The 25235-nt window shown below is 41.5% G+C and overlaps 1 protein-coding gene across 3 annotated transcripts in view; it reads left to right on the plus strand.

Annotated features, from left to right (window-relative positions):
- The window catches only part of myo10 (myosin X), a 133441-nt gene that overhangs the window by 76429 nt on the left and 31777 nt on the right, over window positions 1-25235 (plus strand). For 2 of the 3 annotated variants that reach the window (XM_056390742.1, XM_056390744.1), the window contains 15 exons: window positions 5128-5262; window positions 5347-5471; window positions 6082-6095; window positions 6481-6565; window positions 6709-6812; window positions 7588-7717; window positions 8357-8478; window positions 8682-8828; window positions 9090-9190; window positions 10671-10737; window positions 11020-11112; window positions 12661-12729; window positions 12896-12978; window positions 13714-13816; window positions 14837-14917. In XM_056390742.1, the coding sequence (XP_056246717.1) occupies window positions 5128-5262; window positions 5347-5471; window positions 6082-6095; window positions 6481-6565; window positions 6709-6812; window positions 7588-7717; window positions 8357-8478; window positions 8682-8828; window positions 9090-9190; window positions 10671-10737; window positions 11020-11112; window positions 12661-12729; window positions 12896-12978; window positions 13714-13816; window positions 14837-14917 (1459 nt within the window). The remainder of the gene's footprint in view (window positions 1-5127; window positions 5263-5346; window positions 5472-6081; window positions 6096-6480; window positions 6566-6708; window positions 6813-7587; window positions 7718-8356; window positions 8479-8681; window positions 8829-9089; window positions 9191-10670; window positions 10738-11019; window positions 11113-12660; window positions 12730-12895; window positions 12979-13713; window positions 13817-14836; window positions 14918-25235) is intronic. The other variant, XM_056390743.1, reaches the window with a different exon arrangement.

The following is a 25235-nucleotide window of genomic DNA, read 5'->3' on the forward strand; positions in this document are numbered from 1 at the left end:
TGTAATTATTACTTCATGATAAACGAAGCACATTTATGACCTTGACCAGACTTACAACAACCTGTGTACACCTGAAGTGACCTAGCTGTCTGAAATAGTAATCCTGAGTAGTCTATAAGTCAAGAGTTCACCTGAAGTAAATGATCCACTGCTCTCTACAGTCTCTTTCAGTTGCTTTAACTCAAGTGTAAGTGTACTACACTAAATAAGCTTTTTTTAGTACAACATACAATTTCTATTCCACTTTCCTTTGTTTTTTTTTTTTAAAGCAATCGGTTTGCACGCTTTTTCTAAGTAAGGTTAACTAATTAGAATTTACTTTAGTATCCACGCTTCTTCAGCACGTTAGCATGGTATGTTAGCATTAAGCTACACCGCCGAGACTCCCGGCAGTGATTCATCATCTTGGGAACATCAATTTTTGTACCAACTTTTAATTGATTTGTGAAGTTTGAATATCTCTGGCACCGCTCCAGGCAGAGTTTAGATGTTCATTCCAGTCCATGTTTAAGCAGACATACTGAAGTCTTTTGAAAAAGTTCTTAAGAAGACTGGAGACCAGATTAGTTGACGTGCGGACAGATTTCTTTCACTCCTTCAGTGCGTTTCTCTTCTCGTCTCAGTTTCTCCTCCCTGCCCCGGCGGTTCTTTCACTCTTTCAGCAGCGTCTGCGTCTCTGCCGCTCGGCACAAAAGCCCCGGGTGAGGTCCGGAGCTGCGGAGGCCGTTTGTCCAGCGCGCTCACTCGCTCAGCTGAAGACGCCCTCCTTCCTGACTGTGGGGGGTTTTTTCTACCTTGGGTGGCAACTGCATGCGGAGAGCCAGGGATTAGGACAAAGGCAGGGTGCTGTTTAGCCTTGTTTGTGTGTGTGTGTGTGTGTGTGTGTGTGTGTGTGTGTGTGTGTGTGTGTGTGTGTGTCCTAGTTTGGATAAGCTGGCATGCTGCCAGGGGTCTTCTAAATGAGTTACATTTAACAGGCCCTTTCAGATTCGGGCTGTCACTATAGTCGGTGTTATTTAAATGAGTTACACACACCGAGCCCTTTAAAGTAAGATCCAATCCCCTTAAGAGAGTTTGACCCACTGTTGGACACGACTGCTGGTGAGATCTGAATTTACTCTTTCTCTTCAGCTGTAATGAAGACCAGCGAACCAGAGAGCTGTCCTTTCTTACTCCCTTACAACGCTCTGCCGGCCCCTGAACGACTACTTTTAATATTCATGAGGTGATGATGATCACTAATGAATAAAACATTTCAGAGGCAAATAAAATCAGACAATTAAAAATAAGGCAATAACAAAATAAACAGATTAATCACATCTCTAAAATCCACCAGACATTTCCTTCCTGTCCTCAGGTGTTTATGGTAATTACTGATTACGACAGTGACACGTTGATGTTCAAAGACGCTGCAAACAGCAGCCTTCAGATAAATCAATGACCCCGGCCATAAACGGCTGCTCACGGTCCTCTCCGCCTTCATTTTCCCATGTGGAGCCCGTCCTGTTATAACATCTGTCCACATGTTGCTGCGTGCTCACGTCTCTCACGCTGAGAGTTTACATTTCTATCTCCAGGCCTGTTTTTTTTTTTTTTTTTTTTGTTCATCAGGAATGTGCCACTGACAGGAGGGTTCGGCCGCTCGGGCCGGTGTGTTCGAGTTCAGCTTCGTTCCCAAAACACAGCCGAAGCAAGCGGTGTTGTCAAAGAGACGAGTGATGAGGAGAAATGATTTGTCTGCAGTTTATATAAAGTTTTCAGCAGCGCAAACTTAGTTTTAAACCAATTTTAAAGCTAAGTTTGGAACATTCTCCAACCAAACACATTAGCAAGATTTCACTCGCTTAAAAGGTTGATGTTCGATGCGTTCACTCGTCTCTGTTTAGCACCTCTCAAACTGTGTAGCACCTTTTCTTCATGAAATCTCAAGTCCCACTTTGTCAATTTAACTTCAGCGTCTTCAAAGTGTTGCAGCTGAGAAAAGTGATCTCTCTCTCTCTCTCTTCCTGGAGCCACCCAGCCATTATCCAAATGAAGAGTTTCACTCCTGAGCTGAATCACACCTACTGTCTATAAAATGTTTACAGACGCGAAAGCAACACTCATTTGAAAATGACTAACGTTTAAAGATGGCGTATACAGGTTTAAAAAGAAAAGAAAAGAATCCAACTTCACATCACTTGTGACCATGAAAACCTGCTGTGATGTTTAAAGAGTCTGGGTTTGTCTTTCCTTCAGCTGCTGCACTGACATATGCTCAGATGTAATGAAACCAGTCTTGTAGTGTGCGTCCTCTTTGTGTTTGAATGATGCGTCCTCTTTAATCTAGCGCTCCTCAGATGCTGTCGGTGTCTGTGCAGAGGGTTGATAATTAACGGGATGGGCCTGAATCTCGCACGGTGTGACCGTGGGTTGCCAGGTTCATGTTAAATGTCACTGAGAGGTGTGTGAGGGGGGTTTTCCTTGGGCATCACGCTGTGTTCAGCTGTAATGAGTGTGAGGTTTGCTTCTGCAGTGGAAAAATATGCGAGTCCTTTGTTGGTGTTGCGTTTAATGACCCTCAGACACTTGACAATTAGAAGAAACGCTCTTTTTTTCTACTAAAACATTTAACTTCATAAACAAAAAGAGAACTACCAGGTGCTCACGGTTATGACGTCGTAAATGTAAATGGTTAACTTTAGACAAGGGGAAGCCAGGGCTTACTTCAGGCACACATGGTTAAAACGTCTTTAATGTATTAGTGCATTGTGAGAGTAGAATAGGTAACAAGAAAGAACTGGTTTCGACCACCGCAGGGTCTTCCTCAGGGCGCGGTTGGAAAGAGAAGTAAATAAGTTCCTTCAATTTGCTTTAACCATATAAAAGGATGCACAAATGATCTGATATAAATCTGATACCTTAGTGCTGACATGAGTCGCTGCATGAGAAAGTATTTTATTGACAGAAAAGCTGGTAAAAAATTCAAAATGTCTTTTTCCCTCTTTTCAAATGTGACTATTTGCTGCTTTTCTCTCTTTTACATTGTTTTGATCGAACATATTTGGGTTTTGAACAACAAAAAAAAATCTATTTGGGACACAGCGATGGGCTTTGTTTACTCCTTCCTGACAATTTTCAACACTTAAATGATTGATCAGCTCAGTTCTTGAATGGAAACACGCCTCGTCTTCCAGTCAGCCGGGCGTGTAAACAAAAGCCTGCGGTGGGATGAGAGAGAGACGCACGGGGCGCCGGTGATTACACATCAGGCTGATGAAGCCTGTCAGGTGGTTTGACATGCAAAATCACAGCCGTCGCCGCAGTGAGTGGGGGAGTAGCTGTTTCAAATGTCAGCTCTAGTCTAGTGCAGAGTTTATCGTGCATGCAGCCAAAACCCTGAGTGATACCGTCACTGCGTAACAGCACAGAGCTGCCGCCAATGACTCTGATGGTTCCTCTACCCTTAAATAGTGATATTCTATCATTTTAAATCATCTTTTTAATTAATTGAAAAAAACAAGAATCTTAACTCCATGTTTCCTTTCACTTTTACATCAGTTACTGTTGTATAGCAATGATCAGGTACATTATCATCTAATAAAGTAGATACGTTAGCATGTTAGCATGTTATGTTAGAGTTGGCTCAAATTGTTCCATTGCTGAGCTAAAGCAGATATACATTAAAGATGCAATATGCAATTTTTGCCAAAACAGACTTACTGCAATATCACTGACATGTCATTAACTCCTTTATTAAACAGGCAGACCCACTGAGATCAGGATCTCTCTTTGTACAAAAACAGACCTGCATTACGCAGTTTTTAATCTCCCGGGGGGGAAACATGGCAAAACAAAGATATGTGGCTATTACAGCTAATGAGTCTGTAAAAAGCTTACTGTTTAAACATCCAGTAAACACAGATGTATATTTACCATCGTACTGAAGTCGTGTCAACCTGATAGATTTTTAATTTCAATATTCACTTCCCTTTTAGCTCTGGTTTTGGTCTCCACCAGGTCTTTATCTGCTAAATGCTCCACTATGTTAACCAGCTGGTCTGTAACTGTGTCTGTCTGCTGCTAGGCGCGAGGCAGGCGCTTCACATGTTAGGCTTTGGCTGGAAGGAAGGTCGGTGAGAGTGAACCGGCGGACCATGAAACCAAAACAGTGAGCTAAAAGGTGCTAAAATGACCTGTAGCGCTGAGGCGAACAGCGGAGTCGCATAATAATTCTCTGTGGGTTTGTCACTTTTATATTACACATAGTCATTTGATCCATTGTTGATACAAAAATATGAATTATTGCAGCTTTAATAATTGAACCCAAATATTCGTGCTCATATTTTTAGTTTCTACTGACGTTTTTGCTCAATGATCATCATGTTCTTATTTCTTGCCCTCTTGCACTTTACATGGTTTTCCTTCTGAATTAATCATCATGTGACCTGTGTTTATTGTTCCCACGTTAATCAGACTCATTGAGCGTGTGATGTTAAAGGCCTGGTGGTATGGTGTTCATTTCCTGTATATCAGTGTCCGGTGCACCATCTAGTGGTTAGGGTATTTCCCATGATGCTCTCATGTGCTGCACGTGTGAAAACTGTGCATCAGTGTCAGACAGTTACGAGTCAGTCATCAGACCCTAATTCACATTTGACCCAGTTTAATATCATAGCGCACGCACACACACACACACACACACACACACACACACACACACACAACCTGCAGGCAAAGACACACACTCACACAGTTTAAATTAAACTACTCTCTGTCTCAGGTCACATTTTCTCTGCTCCAGTCAACAGTCTGCAAAGATGCTGGAGGCTGATGAAACTAGACGGGACTGTTCGTGTCACTGTAGAAATAAAAACCAGGGCTGAAATCAAAATCAATTAATGAATTAATTAAGTACTTTTAAATTAATACTGAGAATATAAGAAGAAACATAAATTTTTTCATGAAAAGAGAGGAAGAAAAATGAAAAAATGAGATGAAATAAGAACAATTGTGAGTCTTTGTTACCTTTAATATTTTGCTCTTGCCCATCTCCACAGGGAGGCCAATGATTTGCTCAAGGACAATTTGGATGATTGGACTTTAAGTGTTCTTACCATATTTGTGTTTTTTTTTTTTCACCCTCAGTGGAGAAAGCGGGGCGGGAAAAACAGAAAGCACCAAGCTAATCCTGAAGTTCCTGTCGGCGATGAGCCAGCACTCCCTGGAGGTGACGTCCAGAGACAGGACGTCCCACGTGGAGGAGGCGCTGCTGGAGAGCAGGTACCTGCTCGTTTTACCTCCGTGATTTATTTCCAATCTCGTGTTTGTCTCCTGGTTGTTAATGATCCCGCGCCGCTCTTTCAGTCCCATCATGGAGGCCTTTGGAAACGCCAAGACCGTCTACAACAACAACTCCAGCCGCTTCGGGAAGTTCGTCCAGCTGCATTTCAGCCAGAAGGGCAACATCCAGGGAGGCAGGATCGTCGACTGTATCCTTTAAAACCTACTCGGCGTCAAGACGCTGCCGCTTCCTCTCACTGCATATTTCCTACCCACAAGGCTTAATATACAGGAAGGCAGTGCTGCTTTTAAAGGGGAAAGACGTGCAGAACAAGGAGAAACCACCTTCTTTCATTCGTTTTCTTTTTTTAAAGTTATTTTTGGGCATTTTGTGCCTTAATTTGAAAGGACAGTGGAGATTGATGGGAAATGCAGGGATAGAGAGTAGGGGAATGACACACAGCAGAGCGTTAATTATGAATAATCACAGCAGTGTTTTTCTATCATTATATATAATATAACAAACAAACTGGGAGGAATGTGACCTGCAAGAAGTAAACTGCACTTTGTTTGTTTGCTCATTTAAATAAAAATGTCTCCAATAATCACATTTTTAATCAACCATGACTCTAGTGTTCATGTTTCTGGAAGGGAAGTCTAACTGGCTGCAGTTTCATTTAGCTTTAAGAGCATTTGTCGTGATAATCTTTGCCTGGTTTGTCCAAAGGACACTTAGCTGAACGGTTTTGTCAGTGGTTGTAGAGTTGTGTAGTCCTCTCTGACTGTTTTGTTCCTTGACGGACACTTTTCTGATGACAGACCTCTTAGAGAAGGTGAGTGTCCTTCCTCTTACAAACCTGTAAAAGTCTTTTTCAGTCGTTCTTCAAAACCTCCTGCAGGCTTGAAAGGTGGCCAAAGGTTTTTGTAGCAATGGATCCAATGATGACAACCTTTCAAAAAAAAAAAAAAAATAGTATTGAAAACACTGACAGAGATTTCTTAAACCAATCCAAAACCCAAAATCTGTCCAAGAATAAGAATAAGAATAAGGAAAACATCTCATCTTCAAGCTCATTGTTAGCCGACGCCAATTCAAAGTGATCGCGGCTACTGAAACTACAATGTTTGAAGAGCCACTTTTCAAACCAGCAGCAGGTCAGAGAAGGATGCCCAACATGTGAATGTGTGTAAAGAGCGATACTCCCTCTCCCTCAACAGAACCGCGTGGTCCGGCAGAACCCAGGGGAGAGAAACTACCACATTTTCTACGCCCTGTTAGCGGGAACCAACAGCCAGCAGAGAGGTGAATGCAAAAAACATCATGTCCAAATCGTGAATCTTAAACATACATTTTTGTGACCACGTGTGCGTTTTTTGTGACCACGTGTGTGTGTGTGTGTGTGTGTGTGTGTGTGTGTGTGTGTGTGTGTTTGCGTGTGTCCGCAGAGGCGTTCGGGTTGACCCACCCCGACAGCTACCACTACCTGAGGCAGTCCAGCTGCCTCACCGACAAGACAATCAACGACGAAGGTGCTTTTCAGGATGTTCTGGTATGGAAAAGATTGACCTCTGTATGCACACACACACACACACACACACACACACACACATTACATTCACTTAAGACTGAGACATCTTAAGACATCATCATACACGGAAGTCATTCCATGTGCCGAACAGAAATATAAGAAGCATAAAAAATAAAAATCATAATACAAGATGATGAGCATAATACAGCAGCAAATATTTGGTGCTGTTACTTGATAAATATTTAACAGTTATCAATCAATCATTGGAAAGAATTTAAAATAATCTTGTAATTTTTTTTATCTAATATGGTCTAGATTTAAAATGTTTTGTGCCACTTTATAGATTTGACTCAACAATCCCAACTCACTTAGGAGCTTTTACCAGAGCTTTATCAGTGGATCAAGTTTTCTTAATCGTCATGGAGATTTAGTTGACATGTGATGTCATTAGCTGTTTTGATGAATAAGACTTTGCACATGTATTATGTTTCTGTATGGGACTCATTCAATTATTTGTTGATAACCATAAATCAAGAGTAAGAACATTTGATCTGGGTGAGACTGCAAAGTGAGATCACTGCTGCCGAACCCAAAACCAACAGACACGTAACTTCCAATCAGCTCGCAGCCCAAAAGACTGATCAGCTGCTGAGGATGGATCAGAACTAACAGGAGACATTTTCACTCCAGACCCAAAAGAAACAAAAACCGGCTGGTGAGGAATTAAACATGAATCCGTGAAGAAGTAACCGGAGGGGCTCATCAACCTCCTCTTTTGTGTTTTGTGTTTTCCCAGAATGCCATGCGAACGATGCAGTTCACGGAGGAGAACATCGGGGAGATCCTGCGCCTCCTGGCTGGGATCCTCCACGCAGGGAACATCGAGTTCATGACGGCCGGAGGAGCGCAGGTCTCGTCCAAGTCAGGTCGGAGAGCTTCCCCTCGTCTCCCACACCTTCCTCTTCTTTACACCTCCTTCTCCTTCTCCTTCTCCTTCACTGTCACACTCAGTGTTTTCTAACTTGTTTGGTGGTTTTCCATCATCACAAGAAAAAAAAACCCTCAGTCAAATAGTTTTCCAGCTTTTATTTGTAGCTACGACCTGCAGGCTGTTGTCTTTAGGTCGGACTTGTTTAAGTGTCCTCTGCCCTCCCGCTCTCCTCAGGGACAGTGAAAACCTCTGTCTATCATTTTTATTCTATATTTTGTTTTTCTATGTTTCTGGAACTACTGAAATGTATTTCAAAGAACAGATTTTTCAAAATAAGATGTCCACAGTTCGAGGGACAGACGCCAACATCAAGGTTCATTAACTTTCCCTCCACATGTTTGGCTTCTGTGTCTCATCTGGCAACCATAATGTGACTTTATCACCAGGAATGATCAAAGGTCAAAGGTCAGGCTTAAGATTACTGAAGAGGCGATCAACAGTTCGCCCCCTCCCGTTATTTTACTAGATTCAGCAAGATGAATAAGAAGCAGACGGATGATGAAAAACGTTTTTACAAGTAGACGTTTTCTGAGTTTTAAAGTGAAGCTTTATGTTTGTTTGTTCCTCACATCAGCAGCTCTCAGCCGCACGTCCGACCTCCTGGGGCTGAACTCAGACCAGCTGGCCGAGGTCTTGACCCACCGGTCCATGATCCTCAGGGGCGAGGAGATCTCCACACCGCTCACTGTAGAACAGGTCAGTGAGAGAGACCTCGATATAAGAAGCTCCGATCATCTCTGCTAAATGACCCGTCACACATGTTAATGTGTTTGTAGACCCCCTGTAATTCTCTTCAACACTTCTTCAAGAATTGTTTAAAACAATCAGACAAAATGTATTTATTTCTTCTTTGTTTCTGAGCTGTGCACCAGTAATATTTTCTTCCCGCTCCGGCGCAGGCGGTGGACTCCAGAGACTCCATGGCCATGGCACTTTATTCTCAGTGTTTCAACTGGATCATCCGCAAACTCAACAACCGCATCAGGGGCAAGGAAGACTTCAAGTCCATCAGCATCCTGGACATCTTTGGATTTGAGAACTTCGAGGTGGGTTCGAACTCTCGACCAGAATCTAATTACCTGTCAGAGATAAATAAAATTAACCTAATTAATTAAATTTCACTGAATTAAATGAAGTACCAGTCGCTCACATTCAGTTAAACTCAGGAGTATGAGCTTCTATTCTCCTCTACTCAGTATTTTAATCCTTTTAATTGTTAATCAGTAAATCGGTAGAAACACACCTCAGGGATTCCTTGTTTTTCCAGCTCATTAACCTTCCTCTCCGTGTCTAACATCTGCCCACAGGTCAACCGCTTCGAGCAGTTCAACATCAACTATGCAAACGAGAAGCTTCAGGAATATTTTAACAAGCACATTTTCTCCCTGGAGCAACTGGAGTACAACAAGTAGGTGGAGGCTGTTCCCTCGTGGCGGATCAGTTTTATTTTTCACCTCGAAACTCCTCGTGTCATCTGACATTACTCATCCCCCAAAACTACCACAGTGTGGTTCTCTCATAATCGGGAGTCTTTAAACTTCAAGCATTTTCATCAGGAGCTGATGATCTGTCCCACAGAGGCAGAGAGAGAAACTGAGGGAAAATTCATTTCCTGGTTGACACAAAACAAATATTAGAAAATCTGATTCTGGTGGAAGTAAAAAAAAAAAAAGAGCTTGAATCTGTTCTGTGAAATTAAATTTATTTTGACATTGAGGCTCCAAACTAAAAGGAGGAGGCAGTCAGGCTCTCAGTCATCAGGAATATTTACCCAACAAAAATATAAACCCTTTAGTTTTTACTTGCCTTTCATGAGTTGAAATGAAAGATCTGAGACTTTTTCTATAAACACAAAAGAGACACGCGCGCGCCCACACACACACACACACACACACACACACACACACACACACACAAAAAGTCTTAGATCTTTCATCTCAACTCATGAGAAATGGGAGCAAAAACAAAGGTGTTGCATTTATATTTTCATACAGTGTATTTTTACAGGAAGAGGAAAGAGACGGATTAAACATGAAAATATTAAAAAATGACACATTTGTCGCATATAACAAGTAGAGTTATTCTGATACTGATACTAGTATTAGAAATGCCTACTGTACCGGAGTCTATGCGCTGATCCAATACCACATCATTTATTAATAAACGTTATAGTGTCACACACGGAAATCAATTCTTCTTCACTGCTCTAAAACAGTAGCCTACACAGGAAGGTGGCACTGTGCAGCCACTGGTAACTACTGTTTTAGAGCAGAGAAGAAGAACTGATTTCCAGTGAACAGGTGTAACATTAGTGCCACCAGGCAGCACTAGTGTCGGGACAACTAGCGGAGGAAGTTCAAGATACATTCTTTTATGATTGACACTTAAATTACATGATAAAAGAAAGAATCAATATCAGGAAGGAAAAACTGGTATTGGAACATCTCTAATGAAAACACATTGAACATAAACACTTAACACAAAGACACAGGGTCGAGACTTAGACGATGTATTTTTCATTTCGACGCTTTGAACCCTGCTCCGCTCAGCTGTCATGGAAACTCCGAGCTCAGACTGTGACCTGCCAAGTTTTGTGATTTCACATAAACAAAACATCATCTCATATCCACCCAGTTTTTGTTTTTTGTCTTTTTAACCCAGAGTTTACAGTTTGAACAAATCGTTACCTGATGTCTCTGAAAGACACAGAAAACACCGCTGATGACGTATTAGCTCAAAGGCAGCGAGCGTAAACCGTCGCCAGCTCCGAGTCTTTTTATCATTTGTAAATCTGAATCCTCAGAAACGTCTTTCTAGATCTAATTATGGAAAGCTTTTCTTTGAAACTGTCTCTGACCCTGATTGTTGTGTTTGGCTGCTTCCTGCAGGGAGGGCCTGGTTTGGGTTGACATCAACTGGATGGACAACGGAGAGTGTCTGGATCTGATCGAGAAGGTGCGTTAGTGATTTATTGATTCAGAAAAGGTCCGGAGGAAGGAGGAAGATGATGATGATGATGATGATGATGATGATGATGAGGCTTGTTGCAGATGAAATTAGTTAAGATGTCATATAAGGAGATAAACATGAAAAAGTATCGATCACATGATTATTAGATAGAGGCGGAGTGAAGATTAAAGAGAGCAGAAACAGATGAGATGATGATAGTAATGAGAACTACTAAGATGATGATGATATTAATCATGAAGATGATGGTGATCCCCTCCGTTTCCATAGAAACTGGGTCTCCTGGCACTGATGAATGAGGAGAGTCACTTCCCAAAAGCCACAGATGACACCTTACTGGAGAAACTCCACAGCCAGCACTCGGTACGTCTCCGACACCACGTTTACCTTCACGGCCTGAGCACCTGGTGTTCAGTCTCACACAGAAATAAAACCACTGTTTGAAAAAACACTCAGTGATCAGAAGCGGAAGCTGCAGTTTTTTCTCCTCCTTTAACATCAGGATGAAGACGCATAAAAACTCGGGCCAAAATCTCTGCTACCCACTGATTTATCAAGTCATCATGATCGAATTGAACAAAATGGAAATAATCCATCCTTTTCATTACTCATGCACTCACAGTTCATTTTCAGTCAACCACCATTAATAGTCTTTGTATTAATAATTTAAAGGTCCCATATTTTCCTCTTCTCTTGTGTTTAATTGAAGTGTTGATCCATAAGAAGATATATTTGTGGTTTTAAGAACCAAAAACCATCTCAGTGTAGTTTTACATCTCCTCTCTCAGGCTTCTCTCAGGAGCTCTAGTAACAACAGGTCGGTGAGCCAATCAGAAGAGAGGAGGCTCTGAGCCCCTCTTCTGATTGGCTCACTGTTTTCTGAGTGATTTAATAAAAATATAGCAAATTTCAGGTAAACACTCAGAGAAACCAAATCGTGCAGGAATAGGTTGGTGGGTCCAGGTGGGCGGGGCTTGGGGCATGGCTGAGGGCGATGACTGCTTTGTTGTGACATCACAAAGTTCCAGAAGTCCTGACGGCTGGTTTTAAGGCTCAGTCTCTGAATACAAGCTGTGTGCATTTCTCTGTGGACTGAGGCTTTGATACTTTCACAGTATTAATATAGAACCTAGACCTGATCTATAATCAAACAACACATGGACATCTACCTTTAGACTATATGGAGCTTTAAAATCTTTTTTGAAATGAACACTGTGACCTAAAGATCCAGTTACCAGTGCAATACCTTATAAATGTGGTGTTTACATGAGGGTGGGTTTTAGACGGTTGAGCTGCTGTCCACAGTCTGGTGATTTGTTACCACAGCAAAAGAGACGAAGCCTGGAAAAGGTCAAACATTTGTTTACTCTAGACATAATGTTACACATGATCTGAACCAAGGCCTCAGGATTTACACAACACAACAATCTGTTATGGCTTCAGACCAGGGATCCATCTAATCACTTTGCAGATTAAATCCTGACCGTTTATGTTTTAAATGACACGCTAATTGCTGCAGATACGTGTCTACAGTTGTTTTCGCATCTGTCACTTGATCCCTGTGCAAAGCTGTGAAGAGAACAGCTTGACTTGGTTTAAACGCTGATGTCACTGCATGTAGAAAACTTTCATTTGAATAATTATGAGCACTTGCAATAAATACTTCTCTCTAGCACTTAGCGAAGCTTTACAGCCTCGTTAAAAAGGATTATGATCTAATAAATCACTATTAAACACATCAAACCAGAGACATGAAGACTGTTAGGACTCAATGAATCCTTTTAGTGTTTTATGTTTGTTTTTCTCTTTTTGCTGGCAGAGATGATGTCAGTCAACAGCTGATCAGCTCTACCTTCAGGAGGTAGCTGTTGAAAGAAAAAAGTACTGAATGAAATCATTTTCTTTCTGCAGAAAAACCCTTTCTACGTGAAACCACGTGTTGCTGTGCACTTCTTTGGAGTCAAGCACTATGCAGGAGAGGTAGGTGGCATTTTTTTATTCCAGTGTTAGAGCTGTGTAAAACTGTGTCCAACATTATTGATTGGGGCTTCAATTTAAAGTGAGCAGCCTCAGAGAAAAGCACTTGTCCAGACGCTGCTGCTCTCGTGTTTGTTGCCATCTGACGCCCCCCTGTGGCTGGTTGCAGGTGGTGTACGACATGAGGGGGATGCTGGAGAAGAACAGAGACACTTTCAGAGACGACATCCTCAACATGCTGAGGGAGAGCAGGTACGCCTTTGTTTCTAATCAAAGTAAAGGCTTGTGGCAACAAACTGCTCCATAAATCTCCATATTTTGAGCAGAGGTTTGGAATTAGATGCCTTGCTCAAGAGCGTTACATTCATTTTCCTCTCATCCCCCCAGTACCCCATCATGACAAAGCCGAGTTTTTAGAAAGTGACAGACGTTTTCATATATTTTGATACGACACTTGAAATTTAGCTCAGATGTTTCCCATTTTCATGTTTCTGCAGCAGGTTATTATGACCCATTGTTACGTTTTGTTGCTAGGCAACATCTAGTGGTCGTAGTAATTATGACAGGAGCAAAGGGGACTTGTTTCCATTTAGATGTTTAGGATATGGTCCTTGTCTGTGCGCAGCTTTGAGGTCTCACCATTTTTTTATCCTCAACATCTTTGTTTTGTCAGGCAATAATAAAAATGGGAAATGGAAATGCTTTACTTCCTCTGTGAGACACACAAACCTGATTTTTGTGATTGTCGTGCAGACAGTTAATATGATATTGACTTTATTTCGTGGTATGAGCATCAGTGTTGGTAATATATAAAGATAAGAGTAGAGTGAGAGTCCACAGTGTAACTACATGGACAATTGTGTAAAACATATTTTAATGGCAATTAAAATATGACTCTCCTGCGCTGTGATCATGATCCAACTGGTACTGAACCCATGTTTGTTTCACATCATGTGTGCATTCTAAGTATTTCCTCCTGTTTGTCAGGCTGGACTTTGTCTACGATCTGTTTGAACACGTATTGAGCCGAAACAAACAGGACACTCTGAAGAGCAGCTCCAGACGACCCACAGTCAGCTCCCAGTTTAAAGTAAGTCGCTAATAAACTGCTACATGATATTTTTACCCAGTTAGATCTGACTGTACTAGTAGTTACACTGGCAGCGGTAGCAATTGTCGTAGTAGCAGTATTAATACTGTAGTAGTTTGTAACAGTACTGTAAGTGGTTGTAGTAATAGCGGCACTTGAAACTGCTGCAAACATAGTCGTGATCTTAATATTACTAGTTAGTAAAGCTGTATTAGTAGTAGTGAGTAATACTGATAGTGGTATTTGCAGTTGTGGTAGTAGTAGTAGCCGTTGTTGTTATAATAGAGGTGTAACTGTTGCAGTATTAGTAGCAACAACTTTAACAGGTAATAACTTGTTATACAAGTTGGAGTAGACACAGTAGTTGTAGTAGTAACTTGTGATAAAAATAATAACGGTAGTTTCTTTTACAGTATTGCAGTATTTGCAGTCGTAGCAGTAATAGTAATAGGGATATATAATTTAGCAGCAGGTGTTGTTGTAATAAAATGCAGTACTATCAGTAGTAGTAGTATTTCCTCTTCTAGAAGTATGAACAGATTAGAAGGTGCCAGCAGTAACAGTAGTAGTCTCAGTATGTGGCGTGCTGCCTCTGCTGTAGTCTGCTACTGCTAAAAGTATGATTGTGATGTACACAAAGAATAATTTAAAGAATTATATGAGTGAACAGAATTGAATAAAGTACATAATATATTTAATATTTGTTGCAGTGGTAGAAAAAAGTTATTTGCAATAAGAAGAGTTGCACTGGTAATTCTTATAGCGAGATAGAAATAAGAACTTGAGTAATGTAAGATCCAATAGAAAAATACATATTTCTAATAGGACTGTGAAAGTCCTAAACATATTTCCTATTAAGTGCATATAATATCTCATAGGATTAGCAGACATGTTTAGGAATCCTAAAGGATTCTAATGGGAAAAGACTTTTTGCCTATGGAGAAATATTAGCAGTAGTAGTAGTAGAGGTACCAGAAGTAACCATAGTAACACAAGTGTTTGTGCCTGTTTATGTTGCAGAATTCTTTGCACTCCCTGATGGCCACACTCAGCACTTCCAACCCGTACTTTATTCGATGCATCAAACCAAACACACGCAAGGTGAGTGCTCATGAACACACACATGTATGTACACACACACTCACACACACACACACACACACACACACACACACACACACACACACACTATTGTGCCTTCAGCAAACATTATCAGCTCAGGATGTCGGAGCGTAACAGAGTCTGTGTGTGAATAATTTGTCATTTAATAATCAGACAGCCCCTCCCTCCCTAACAACCACCCGCAGACAGGAATGAGAAGGGTCTGGGCCCCTTTTTGTGCCCTTTGACCCCAGGTTGCTTAGCAACAGGCTGGAGTAGTGGAGAATGCGGGGATAATGTACACAAATGATATACAGGACAGAGAGGTGGGATTCTGTGACTCCCACTGCTGACTGGAGATGATCCATAATATTGTATTTCATTTATGTTTACTGAGTGACTCTGACCTTCATCCTGGGACCAATTATCATTCAAAAGACATCTCAGTTTCTCCAACCACTGAACTTAAGACAAGGTGAAGTTCATATGATGTCATTAGTGGTTTTTTGTGCTGACAAACTGTTAAATTTGAATTCCTCAAATCTCATTAAACCTTTAGTTTACCAAATATATTCTTCTCTCAGCCAAACTCGCATCACGGTTTATAGTAAGAATGACTGTTCTGTTGAGAGGATTTCAAGGCTTCGTTTGCATGTTGCTCTATTGCGAAGTGTCTCAGTTCATTGTGCTTCATCCTGGCCGTTGCTTCTTCCTCCCTCCACCACCTCGGCACCAGCCAGGCTCCACTCTCCTTTCTATTTCTGGCTGAGCTTCCATGACGTCACATGTTCGTCAGGCTGCCCGTGTATCGACTAACTATTTTTAGTCCGTGCGGCTCAACTCATTAGCGGCATGTCAGAATCAAAACACGGTCAGCAGAGATTCGGTCGCAGTGATTGCTGATGTCAGTGAGTATTGATGGGGTCGTCAGTGATGTTTTCTCTCTCAGAGAATTTGTCCCTGCTAATTGGCTGTCTGATAGAAAATCACATGTTAATTAGCCGACTGTGGACATTTTTTGAAGTTTTCCCCGAGGTCTGTGGTGCTGCTCTAATCCCTCAGACTCTATGATGAAACACTACAGCTCCCAGTAAATCTGTAGGTTTTTTTTTTTTTAAAGAAATTAACATATTGCCCAGCTGTTTTTTGCAGCAATATCAATTATTTTTTTCTGTAAAATTCTCTCAAATTCTTCAACAAATCCCAACTTAGAGTTAAAGCTGTTGGATGATATTTACAGTCCAACAAAAAGGAGTTTGTGCAGATGCAGTAAGAATATCTGGAAGGTTTAGAGGTGGAGGAATTCATCCTCAGGTCTTATTGAAGGTTAGATAACAGTGGGTAGAAACAACTTGTCCATATTAAAAGAACAAAAACAGTTCTTTTCACATATTTTGGACTGAGAATTGATCGTTTCATCAGTGGAAAATCATGTTGATAATTATTCTGAAGATTGTCGTGCCGCTGTCGTATCAGACTGCGTTACGTTGTCAATGTTCACACACGCAGCTGTGACGGAGACAGACGTGGACACTGGGAGGTTTGTGACGCAGATGTGAAGCAGCTCTAAGGAGTTTTGTGTTTGAGATTGTCGCTGTCATCACACACACACACACACACACACACACACACACACACACACACACTATTGTGCCTTCAGCAAACATTATCAGCTCAGGATGTCGGAGCGTAACAGAGTCTGTGTGTGAATAATTTGTCATTTAATAATCAGACAGCCCCTCCCTCCCTAACAACCACCCGCAGACAGGAATGAGAAGGGTCTGGGCCCCTTTTTGTGCCCTTTGACCCCAGGTTGCTTAGCAACAGGCTGGAGTAGTGGAGAATGCGGGGATAATGTACACAAATGATATACAGGACAGAGAGGTGGGATTCTGTGACTCCCACTGCTGACTGGAGATGATCCATAATATTGTATTTCATTTATGTTTACTGAGTGACTCTGACCTTCATCCTGGGACCAATTATCATTCAAAAGACATCTCAGTTTCTCCAACCACTGAACTTAAGACAAGGTGAAGTTCATATGATGTCATTAGTGGTTTTTTGTGCTGACAAACTGTTAAATTTGAATTCCTCAAATCTCATTAAACCTTTAGTTTACCAAATATATTCTTCTCTCAGCCAAACTCGCATCACGGTTTATAGTAAGAATGACTGTTCTGTTGAGAGGATTTCAAGGCTTCGTTTGCATGTTGCTCTATTGCGAAGTGTCTCAGTTCATTGTGCTTCATCCTGGCCGTTGCTTCTTCCTCCCTCCACCACCTCGGCACCAGCCAGGCTCCACTCTCCTTTCTATTTCTGGCTGAGCTTCCATGACGTCACATGTTCGTCAGGCTGCCCGTGTATCGACTAACTATTTTTAGTCTGTGCGGCTCAACTCATTAGCGGCATGTCAGAATCAAAACACGGTCAGCAGAGATTCGGTCGCAGTGATTGCTGATGTCAGTGAGTATTGATGGGGTCGTCAGTGATGTTTTCTCTCTCAGAGAATTTGTCCCTGCTAATTGGCTGTCTGATAGAAAATCACATGTTAATTAGCCGACTGTGGACATTTTTTGAAGTTTTCCCCGAGGTCTGTGGTGCTGCTCTAATCCCTCAGACTCTATGATGAAACACTACAGCTCCCAGTAAATCTGTAGGTTTTTTTTTTTTTTTAAAGAAATTAACATATTGCCCAGCTGTTTTTTGCAGCAATATCAATTATTTTTTTCTGTAAAATTCTCTCAAATTCTTCAACAAATCCCAACTTAGAGTTAAAGCTGTTGGATGATATTTACAGTCCAACAAAAAGGAGTTTGTGCAGATGCAGTAAGAATATCTGGAAGGTTTAGAGGTGGAGGAATTCATCCTCAGGTCTTATTGAAGGTTAGATAACAGTGGGTAGAAACAACTTGTCCATATTAAAAGAACAAAAACAGTTCTTTTCACATATTTTGGACTGAGAATTGATCGTTTCATCAGTGGAAAATCATGTTGATAATTATTCTGAAGATTGTCGTGCCGCTGTCGTATCAGACTGCGTTACGTTGTCAATGTTCACACACGCAGCTGTGACGGAGACAGACGTGGACACTGGGAGGTTTGTGACGCAGATGTGAAGCAGCTCTAAGGAGTTTTGTGTTTGAGATTGTCGCTGTCATCACACACACACACACACACACACACACACACACTGACAGACAGAGGAACCCTCTGTGTGTGTGTGTGTGTGTGTGTGTGTGTGTGTGTGTGTGGAGGGGTTGTGGTTTCTGTTCCCTGTACATCAGCACTGTATGTAAAGTGATTGCTTCCTATGAGTTCACATGTTTGTAAGGGATTAGGAAGGGATACAACCTCAGTATTTTTTGACTCATATTCTTCTTCTTGCCAAATTCAACTACAGTTTTATATATTTCATGCCTTATTTAATTCTGGTGATCGGTGCCATTTGCTTAGTTTATGAATGTAAAAGGCTTACAGTTGTAAAGTTGTTCATTTTGCTTAAAACGGCAGTTGCATGGAGTAGTTAACACACGGTCACAGAGAGACATTTACATATATATTAGCACAGTCAGACAGGACCAGAGACTATAACAGTTACATTTTTAATTATATATTTGAATGTGGTGTTGAATGCGTCTGGTATGAAGCCAGTTATTCCCAGCCCAGGGTGTGTAACGGGCTCATGCAGTTTTGCCAAGTTCAAATATGACTCACAAAACACAGCTAGTGTATCCGTCTTGTCAGAAACAGGAGAAATCATTTTACAGAGACAGAGACAGCAAAGTAAGGTATTAAAAAAAAAAACTGAAAATACTACCAGATCATGTTCTTTGAGAAAATTAGCAGCAGATTTGGTTGAAGAGTCTGGATTTTCCATAGATTGTAAATAAAGATGAGTGTAGCCTGTCCATCATCATCAGTGTCACCCACAGGTTTCTGTAGAGCGGTTTTGAAGCTCAGAGTGAGCTGCTCTGCCGACTTCATCTTGGCAGGTGTCTGACTCCGCCCCTAATTCCCAGCTAATCCAAAAATGGTCACAGAGGAGGGTCGTGTGTGGAGTTGAGACTTTGTTGAACACTGCTTTGTGGCAAGCATACGCTCACACACCTGTCAATCAAAGAGGCCACGCCCTCAGGTCATACGTGACATCCTGAACATGCAGTGACCCATCAGATCAGTCAGAACATCAGTCTGATCGTTTATCAAAAAGAAAATTTAAGAAATTTCTAAAAGAAAATACAGCACATGATTAATTATCATCAACATCTGTACTAATACTGTAATACTCAAAACCTATAAAGTTATTAAATCATAGTAAAGATACAGAGACATGGGAATCCTAAAGACAGGCGGGTAGATACACACACACACACACACACACACACACACACACACACACACACACACACACACACACACACACACACGTGTGGCCCCTTCAGTGTCAGCTGGACAGCCGGCCTGTTTTCATGAGGCGCAACGCGACCGTCTGGACTCCTCTTCTGATCGAATGTTAAACAAGGCCAGACGATGACTTTTGAATGGAGCTTAATGTAGTGAGGGGAGGAGGTGGAGGCATGGGGTGGGGTGGGGTGGGGTGGGGTGGGGGGGTTGTGGGGGGTTAGGGCGGCCCCCAGGGGAAACAGGGGTCAGGGAGACTTCGGCACGTGGCCCCTAAAAGCCCCCGAGAGGCGTCCCCGTCATCTGCTTGTTTGAACGAGCAGGTGTCAGAGGGGAGGAGGAGGTGGAAGGACGACGACGATGATGATGATGATGATGATGCTGTATGTGAGCAACAGCACTGTTAGGCCACTAAAAGTCAGCACTTCAATGTGGAAGCAACGTCCGAAATTCAACCGGCCTGCCGTTCACTTTCAACTTTTTCTTTGTAAAGTGAGAACATCAGGAAGAGATGAGCGATTAACTCACTGATTAATGAAGCGACGCACTAAGAGCTGGTTTGGGTGCCATGATGTAACAGTGTGGTGAAAAAGCGCTGCAGGGTCATGGGGCTCCTGCAGATGGTAAGTGGAGCCTGTGCTGAAATATCAATATATTGACAGAATGCATAATAGTGTGGACAGACTGTTGGCTCCACATACAGCCAAGACACACAAACACATACACACACACACATTTGCAGCAGCATGTAATGCACATTTTTAAAATGATCATACACCGAACACACAACAATGTTTTTTACTCAGAAGGTGTACAAATCAGGTTTGACAAGATTCAAACTGGCACGTAATTCATTCCAACTAATTCAAATGCAGTTTATAAACGGCGTTGCCGACCACCACCATCACCATCACCATCACCACCACCCATATATTTCCCCATGTAGTGTCGTACAACTGGTCTCTATAACTTTTGCTATCCTACCAGTGCTTTCTCTCTGATTGGCGATGGCCTTTTTCTGAGCTTCTGGCAAAATCTGGAGGAGGATTGTGGAGAAAAGTAGCATCTCCCTGGTTCCCTCAACAAGAACCCAATGGGCTTTTTACACTGGCTTTCGGATTACTTTTGAAGCCTAAATACAATCGGCAGAAGTAAAAAGCTAATGCTGGGCTTTAAACCAACTACACCGCGGTCACATGACTTCAACGTCACCACCACTAAACTTCACCTTGTAGTTTGATTTAGCTCTGACCTCTTCTACAAAAGCCTCTGCTCACACAGTTAGTGACAGTTTGTATAAAGACAATGAGGCTGTAAAGGTGAACTGGAGAGCAGATCTGTTTTCATGTTCAACACGATGATGTTTAACGTCCCCGACAACCTCTGTAGTCTCATTTACACGCTTGTTAGCAACCAGCATTTTTTTTAAAACGCATCAGTCTGTCATCAGTTTGTTTCTCCTGTTTAAAATCTCATTTTTGTGAAACAGATTTTGCGCACTCTTCAGTAAGTAGCTTCTTATATACAGAGCATGTTTTTTCACTTTTTACTGCTTTAAAAAACACAAAAAATAAAAGCACTCAAATTGTAATGGTGATAAGTATATAAATACATTACAGTAAGAACAATATGCATCAAATCAACCCTTGTTCCCTTTAGATTTGGTGATTTTCACAGTGTGTTCGCTTAGAAACCGACCGTCAGAAGTATATTTGATAAAAGAATGACACACACACACACACACACACTCTGATAAAAAGCTGTCACCCTCATCATCTACGCTCAGTAAATGCAGTCGCCCATCACCACAGCAACCCCATGCTTCTGCAGGCAGCATTGTAGTGTGTGTGTGTGTGTGTGTTTTGACAGTAATAACAGATTATGAACACTGTATTGATTTGTGTTGCTGTTGTCTTCATGTTTGGAGCTGCACTGACAGCTAACGTGTCAGTGCAGAATCTCATACAGTCACATACTCACATCTGAGTTATCAGTTATCAGTCGAAACTATACGTAATATGTGACATGTTAAGATGATTCACTGTCTCTGTCTGATGAAATCTGTCTGCTGTGATCACCTGCAGCCGCATTGTGTGGTTCATGTTAGCCAGGCAGGGTGTGCCAGACTCAGAATGCTAACAGCCCATATGCACGTCAGCTGGGAGACAGTTTTGGTGTAGTGGTCATGTGTCATGCACCAGCCCGAACACCTTTTTTAAATGGCACCTATCACAAAACGGCTGTGAAATTGATCTTTTTATGCAAATTCACATGTGGAAGAACTACACTGAAGAACAGACTGATGTTCACTGAAAAGTGTTTTTTTTATTTTTTACCCTTTCAGGACCTCTCTATCTGTCATACACAGTAAAATAAAATATAAACAGACTTTAATGAAATGGAAAAAAATTAACATTATAAGATTCATGAGGTGTGTTACAATGTAAAATGTCTTGTAATAAGATCTGACATGATATCAATTCAACAGGAAATTTCTGGATGATTTAACTCAATTATCACTTTGTCCTGTCCCGTCATGTTCAGTCCAGTTCAGCCAGTCTGAGGCAGCGTCACACCAGTTCATCTGACCAGTTTACAGTTAGCCGACACAAAAGTCACCACCACGTTTGAATGTAAACAGCCTGCTCTCTCTCTCTCTCTCTCTCTCTCTCTCTCTCTTTCTCACACACACACACACACACAGACACACACCGACCATCAGGCCCTACAAGTGGCCTGCACAAATTAGCCTCAGCAGGAGACGCATCGTCATGGCAACCACTAGCCCTCCCTCTCCACACAAAAAGGGGAGTGGAGTTTGGGGTATGAAAGCCTTTGTTTGACTCAGTGATGTGTGTGTAAGAGAGAGGAGAGAGTGTGTGTGTGTGTGTGTGTCTGAGCCGCTCAGTGTTGTTGAGGAGACACAGAGAGAGAGGGAGAGAGAGAGAGACAGGCAGCAGCTTTGGGAAGTTTTCTGTCTTTTTCCATTTTGTCCTCTGATCTGAGAAACCCTGAAGGACACGGAGCGGGGAGCTACGATGCACGGTGAGACCTGATGCATGTTTTTAACTGGGAAGCGGTGCGTTCAAGTGTGCGCTTGTTGCGCTGTGTTTAAGTGTCCAGTGGAGGGTTTTAGTGCTGTGGAATGAGGTGAGATGCAGCGGTTTGTCTAAAGGGGAATGACACTGATGGACATCCAGCTCTCCTGCTCAATCAATGCTGATTTTTGGGCAAAGATATAACTCAAAGAAGAGTAATTAAGAGCAGTTTGAATCACTATATTGATCAAATTGAAAGGTTCTTGCAAAGCGGGAAAGCTGCGAAGGCTTATCTGTGCTGCTTTGTAGAATGACAAGCTTTGAATGCGTTTTTTTTTTTTTTTTTTTTTTTCTCAATCCAAAGAGATGAAAGGAGATACATGCTCATGTTTCAAAAATTAGTCCCATCCTTGTCATTATTGCAGTGTAATTTCATAATGCCATGCACTGGGCGAGCGCAGTCCACACTGATGTTCCCTGTTTGTTGTCTCGTTAATTGGACTGGAAGGTTTTCAGAGCTGAAACGATGCATGTTGAATTTCAAGAAGAGAAAGACACATTTGACTTGAGATGGATGATTTGTAAATGTTTGATGATGATTATAATTGAGCTTGGAGGGCAAGACATGAATGGGGCTGGCCACATAATGAGGAGAGTGATTAGTTAATGACATGATAATGAAGAGAAAGTCGTTGACTGACTGAAGCTCAGTTGTGTATCTAATTAGATGGGACTCTTTGGTTGAAGGTTGCCTGATATTACCTCTTATTATGTCGTAAATACACAGTTTAGGTGACGTTTGTTTTCTGAAATCGGTCTTTGTGATGCTCAGATCGGACATAAGGTCGTTGTTTTTCTTCAGGTACTCCTGGGATGATAGATCGCTCGAATGTTGTTTTTTTCTGTGGTGTCAATAACGATTAAAGCACGTTGATCATTGTATCCTAAATCTTGATCATATATTAATTATCAAAGTTGTATATCGAGCAGAAATGAGAAACTTTTGATTGGTTTCCAGCTTCTCAAATGTGAGAATTTGCTGCTTGTCTTTGATTTGTGTCATTATTAACTGAGTACCTTTAGGTTTTTGGGCTGTTGGTCAGAAAAAGTGACATTTTATACACTAAACCACTGATCAGTTAATTGAAAGAATAATGGACAGGACAAATGATAATAGAAAAAAAAGAAATATAATTAATAGAGAATACTGAGCCGTTGTGTGGTACAGTCAGTGCAGACTCCCCTGGTGTTCCTGTTCATTAAGAGAACTTTTACAGTGAAGTTAAGGTTCTATGCAACTGATAGAAACTTGATTGTCCACAGTAACTATCTTCCTATTTATTGATTTCACCTCAGTAGCACTACCTCCTTCTTCGTGTCCCTGGTGTTTCCGAGAAATTCAAACCAACAAGAATCCTCCACCAACCTGGGTCAGGCTTAAATCCAGCAGGGTCGGGGATTTAGGTCGGATTTATGTGCATCTTTGAGCAGAAACATTGTTCCTGGGATTCCCCCAAAACTCAGTGGAGTAGCCCCCCCACTGGGTGGTGAGTGATAATCCCTGCTGGCTCCCACATTCAGACCTGGATGCTACAGAGGGCTTTGGATGCTAGATGCTCTTAGTCCTCTGGTTAAAGCAAGAATGTTGATCCCTGCAGAGAGGGAATGTGTTCTCGGGCATTCAACATCAAAGGTAGAACATTAGAAACATTTATCTGGAATAAATAATCTGCTTCCAGTTTCTCAAATCTTTTTTTTTGTTAATATTGTAAATTGAGAACACATTTGGTCCAAGCAATCAACAGGTGTCACCTTGGATTTTGGGTAATATGGTAAATGCAGTTTTGAAAAGAAGAACTTTCTAGACCTTCTAGACCTTTGTCACAAGTACTTCTGACACCGAAGGTCTAGAGAGATCGAAACGTTAGGATGATCAATACATTTTGATGCTGCTCAAGGGCAGTGTGTGGGATATTCCTCTTTTTAAGACTGAAGTGACACTTTCCAACCTAATACATTTGGATCTGCAAAATCTACAGTACAAATAAAGTACAGTGAGAAAAGGCTGAAAGTCTTTTTGGTTCAAAAGAAAGGATAACACACTTTCTTGACCTCTTCTTCCAGAGAAGAGAGGACTCACCAAAGGTTGTCCAATGAGTTTTTTGAAGAAATCTCATTTGATACTTTCCAGGATAATGAAAGTCCAGTTTATCTCCTTTCCAGTGAGGGCTGCTGAAGTGCATTTGCAGCCTCATATGACAGTAACTGTAAAGAATCCCTCATAGGATACAGATTTAAGTATTTCGAAAGCAGCGTTTAAGAACCTTGGGCCGAGATGAATTTTCAGCATCGAATACGGGCATCCAACGTTTTTTCCTTTGATGAAGCAACATGTGGTCACATCTCGGCTTCACTGATCTAAAAACTTACAAATGAAATCATCATCATCTTCTCTCAAGATGAATTTGTTGTTAAATTTTGCATTTCTCTATAAATATTCTAGAAAAATGGCACCTTTGTTGCACCGAGAGAGTCATTTAACTGCCTAAAATGTAGATACAAGAGATGATGGAACTAACTGACAGTGAAGTATCTTGATTGTTCTAATGTTGATGCCATTTGGTGTCAGGAAGGGAAGAAAGAAAATGCTTCTATTCTCCAGCTGAAAGTGTCAATGCGAGTCATAGTGTCTGAGCTTTACAAGGCAGGAGTGCGGTTTTATGAATTTTAAACAGCGGACATGTTGACTTGTGTGTTTCAGCTACAAACACCAGCATACGAGGTTAACCTTTCATGGTGGATGAATCTAATCTTGAATTGACATTTAGATTAAGGGAAAGCATATACAGTATACTGTATATGTAATTCTTCATCCT

The sequence above is a fragment of the Seriola aureovittata genome, chromosome 12 (assembly GCF_021018895.1).
Source record: "Seriola aureovittata isolate HTS-2021-v1 ecotype China chromosome 12, ASM2101889v1, whole genome shotgun sequence".
In the NCBI taxonomy this organism is placed as follows: domain Eukaryota; kingdom Metazoa; phylum Chordata; class Actinopteri; order Carangiformes; family Carangidae; genus Seriola; species Seriola aureovittata.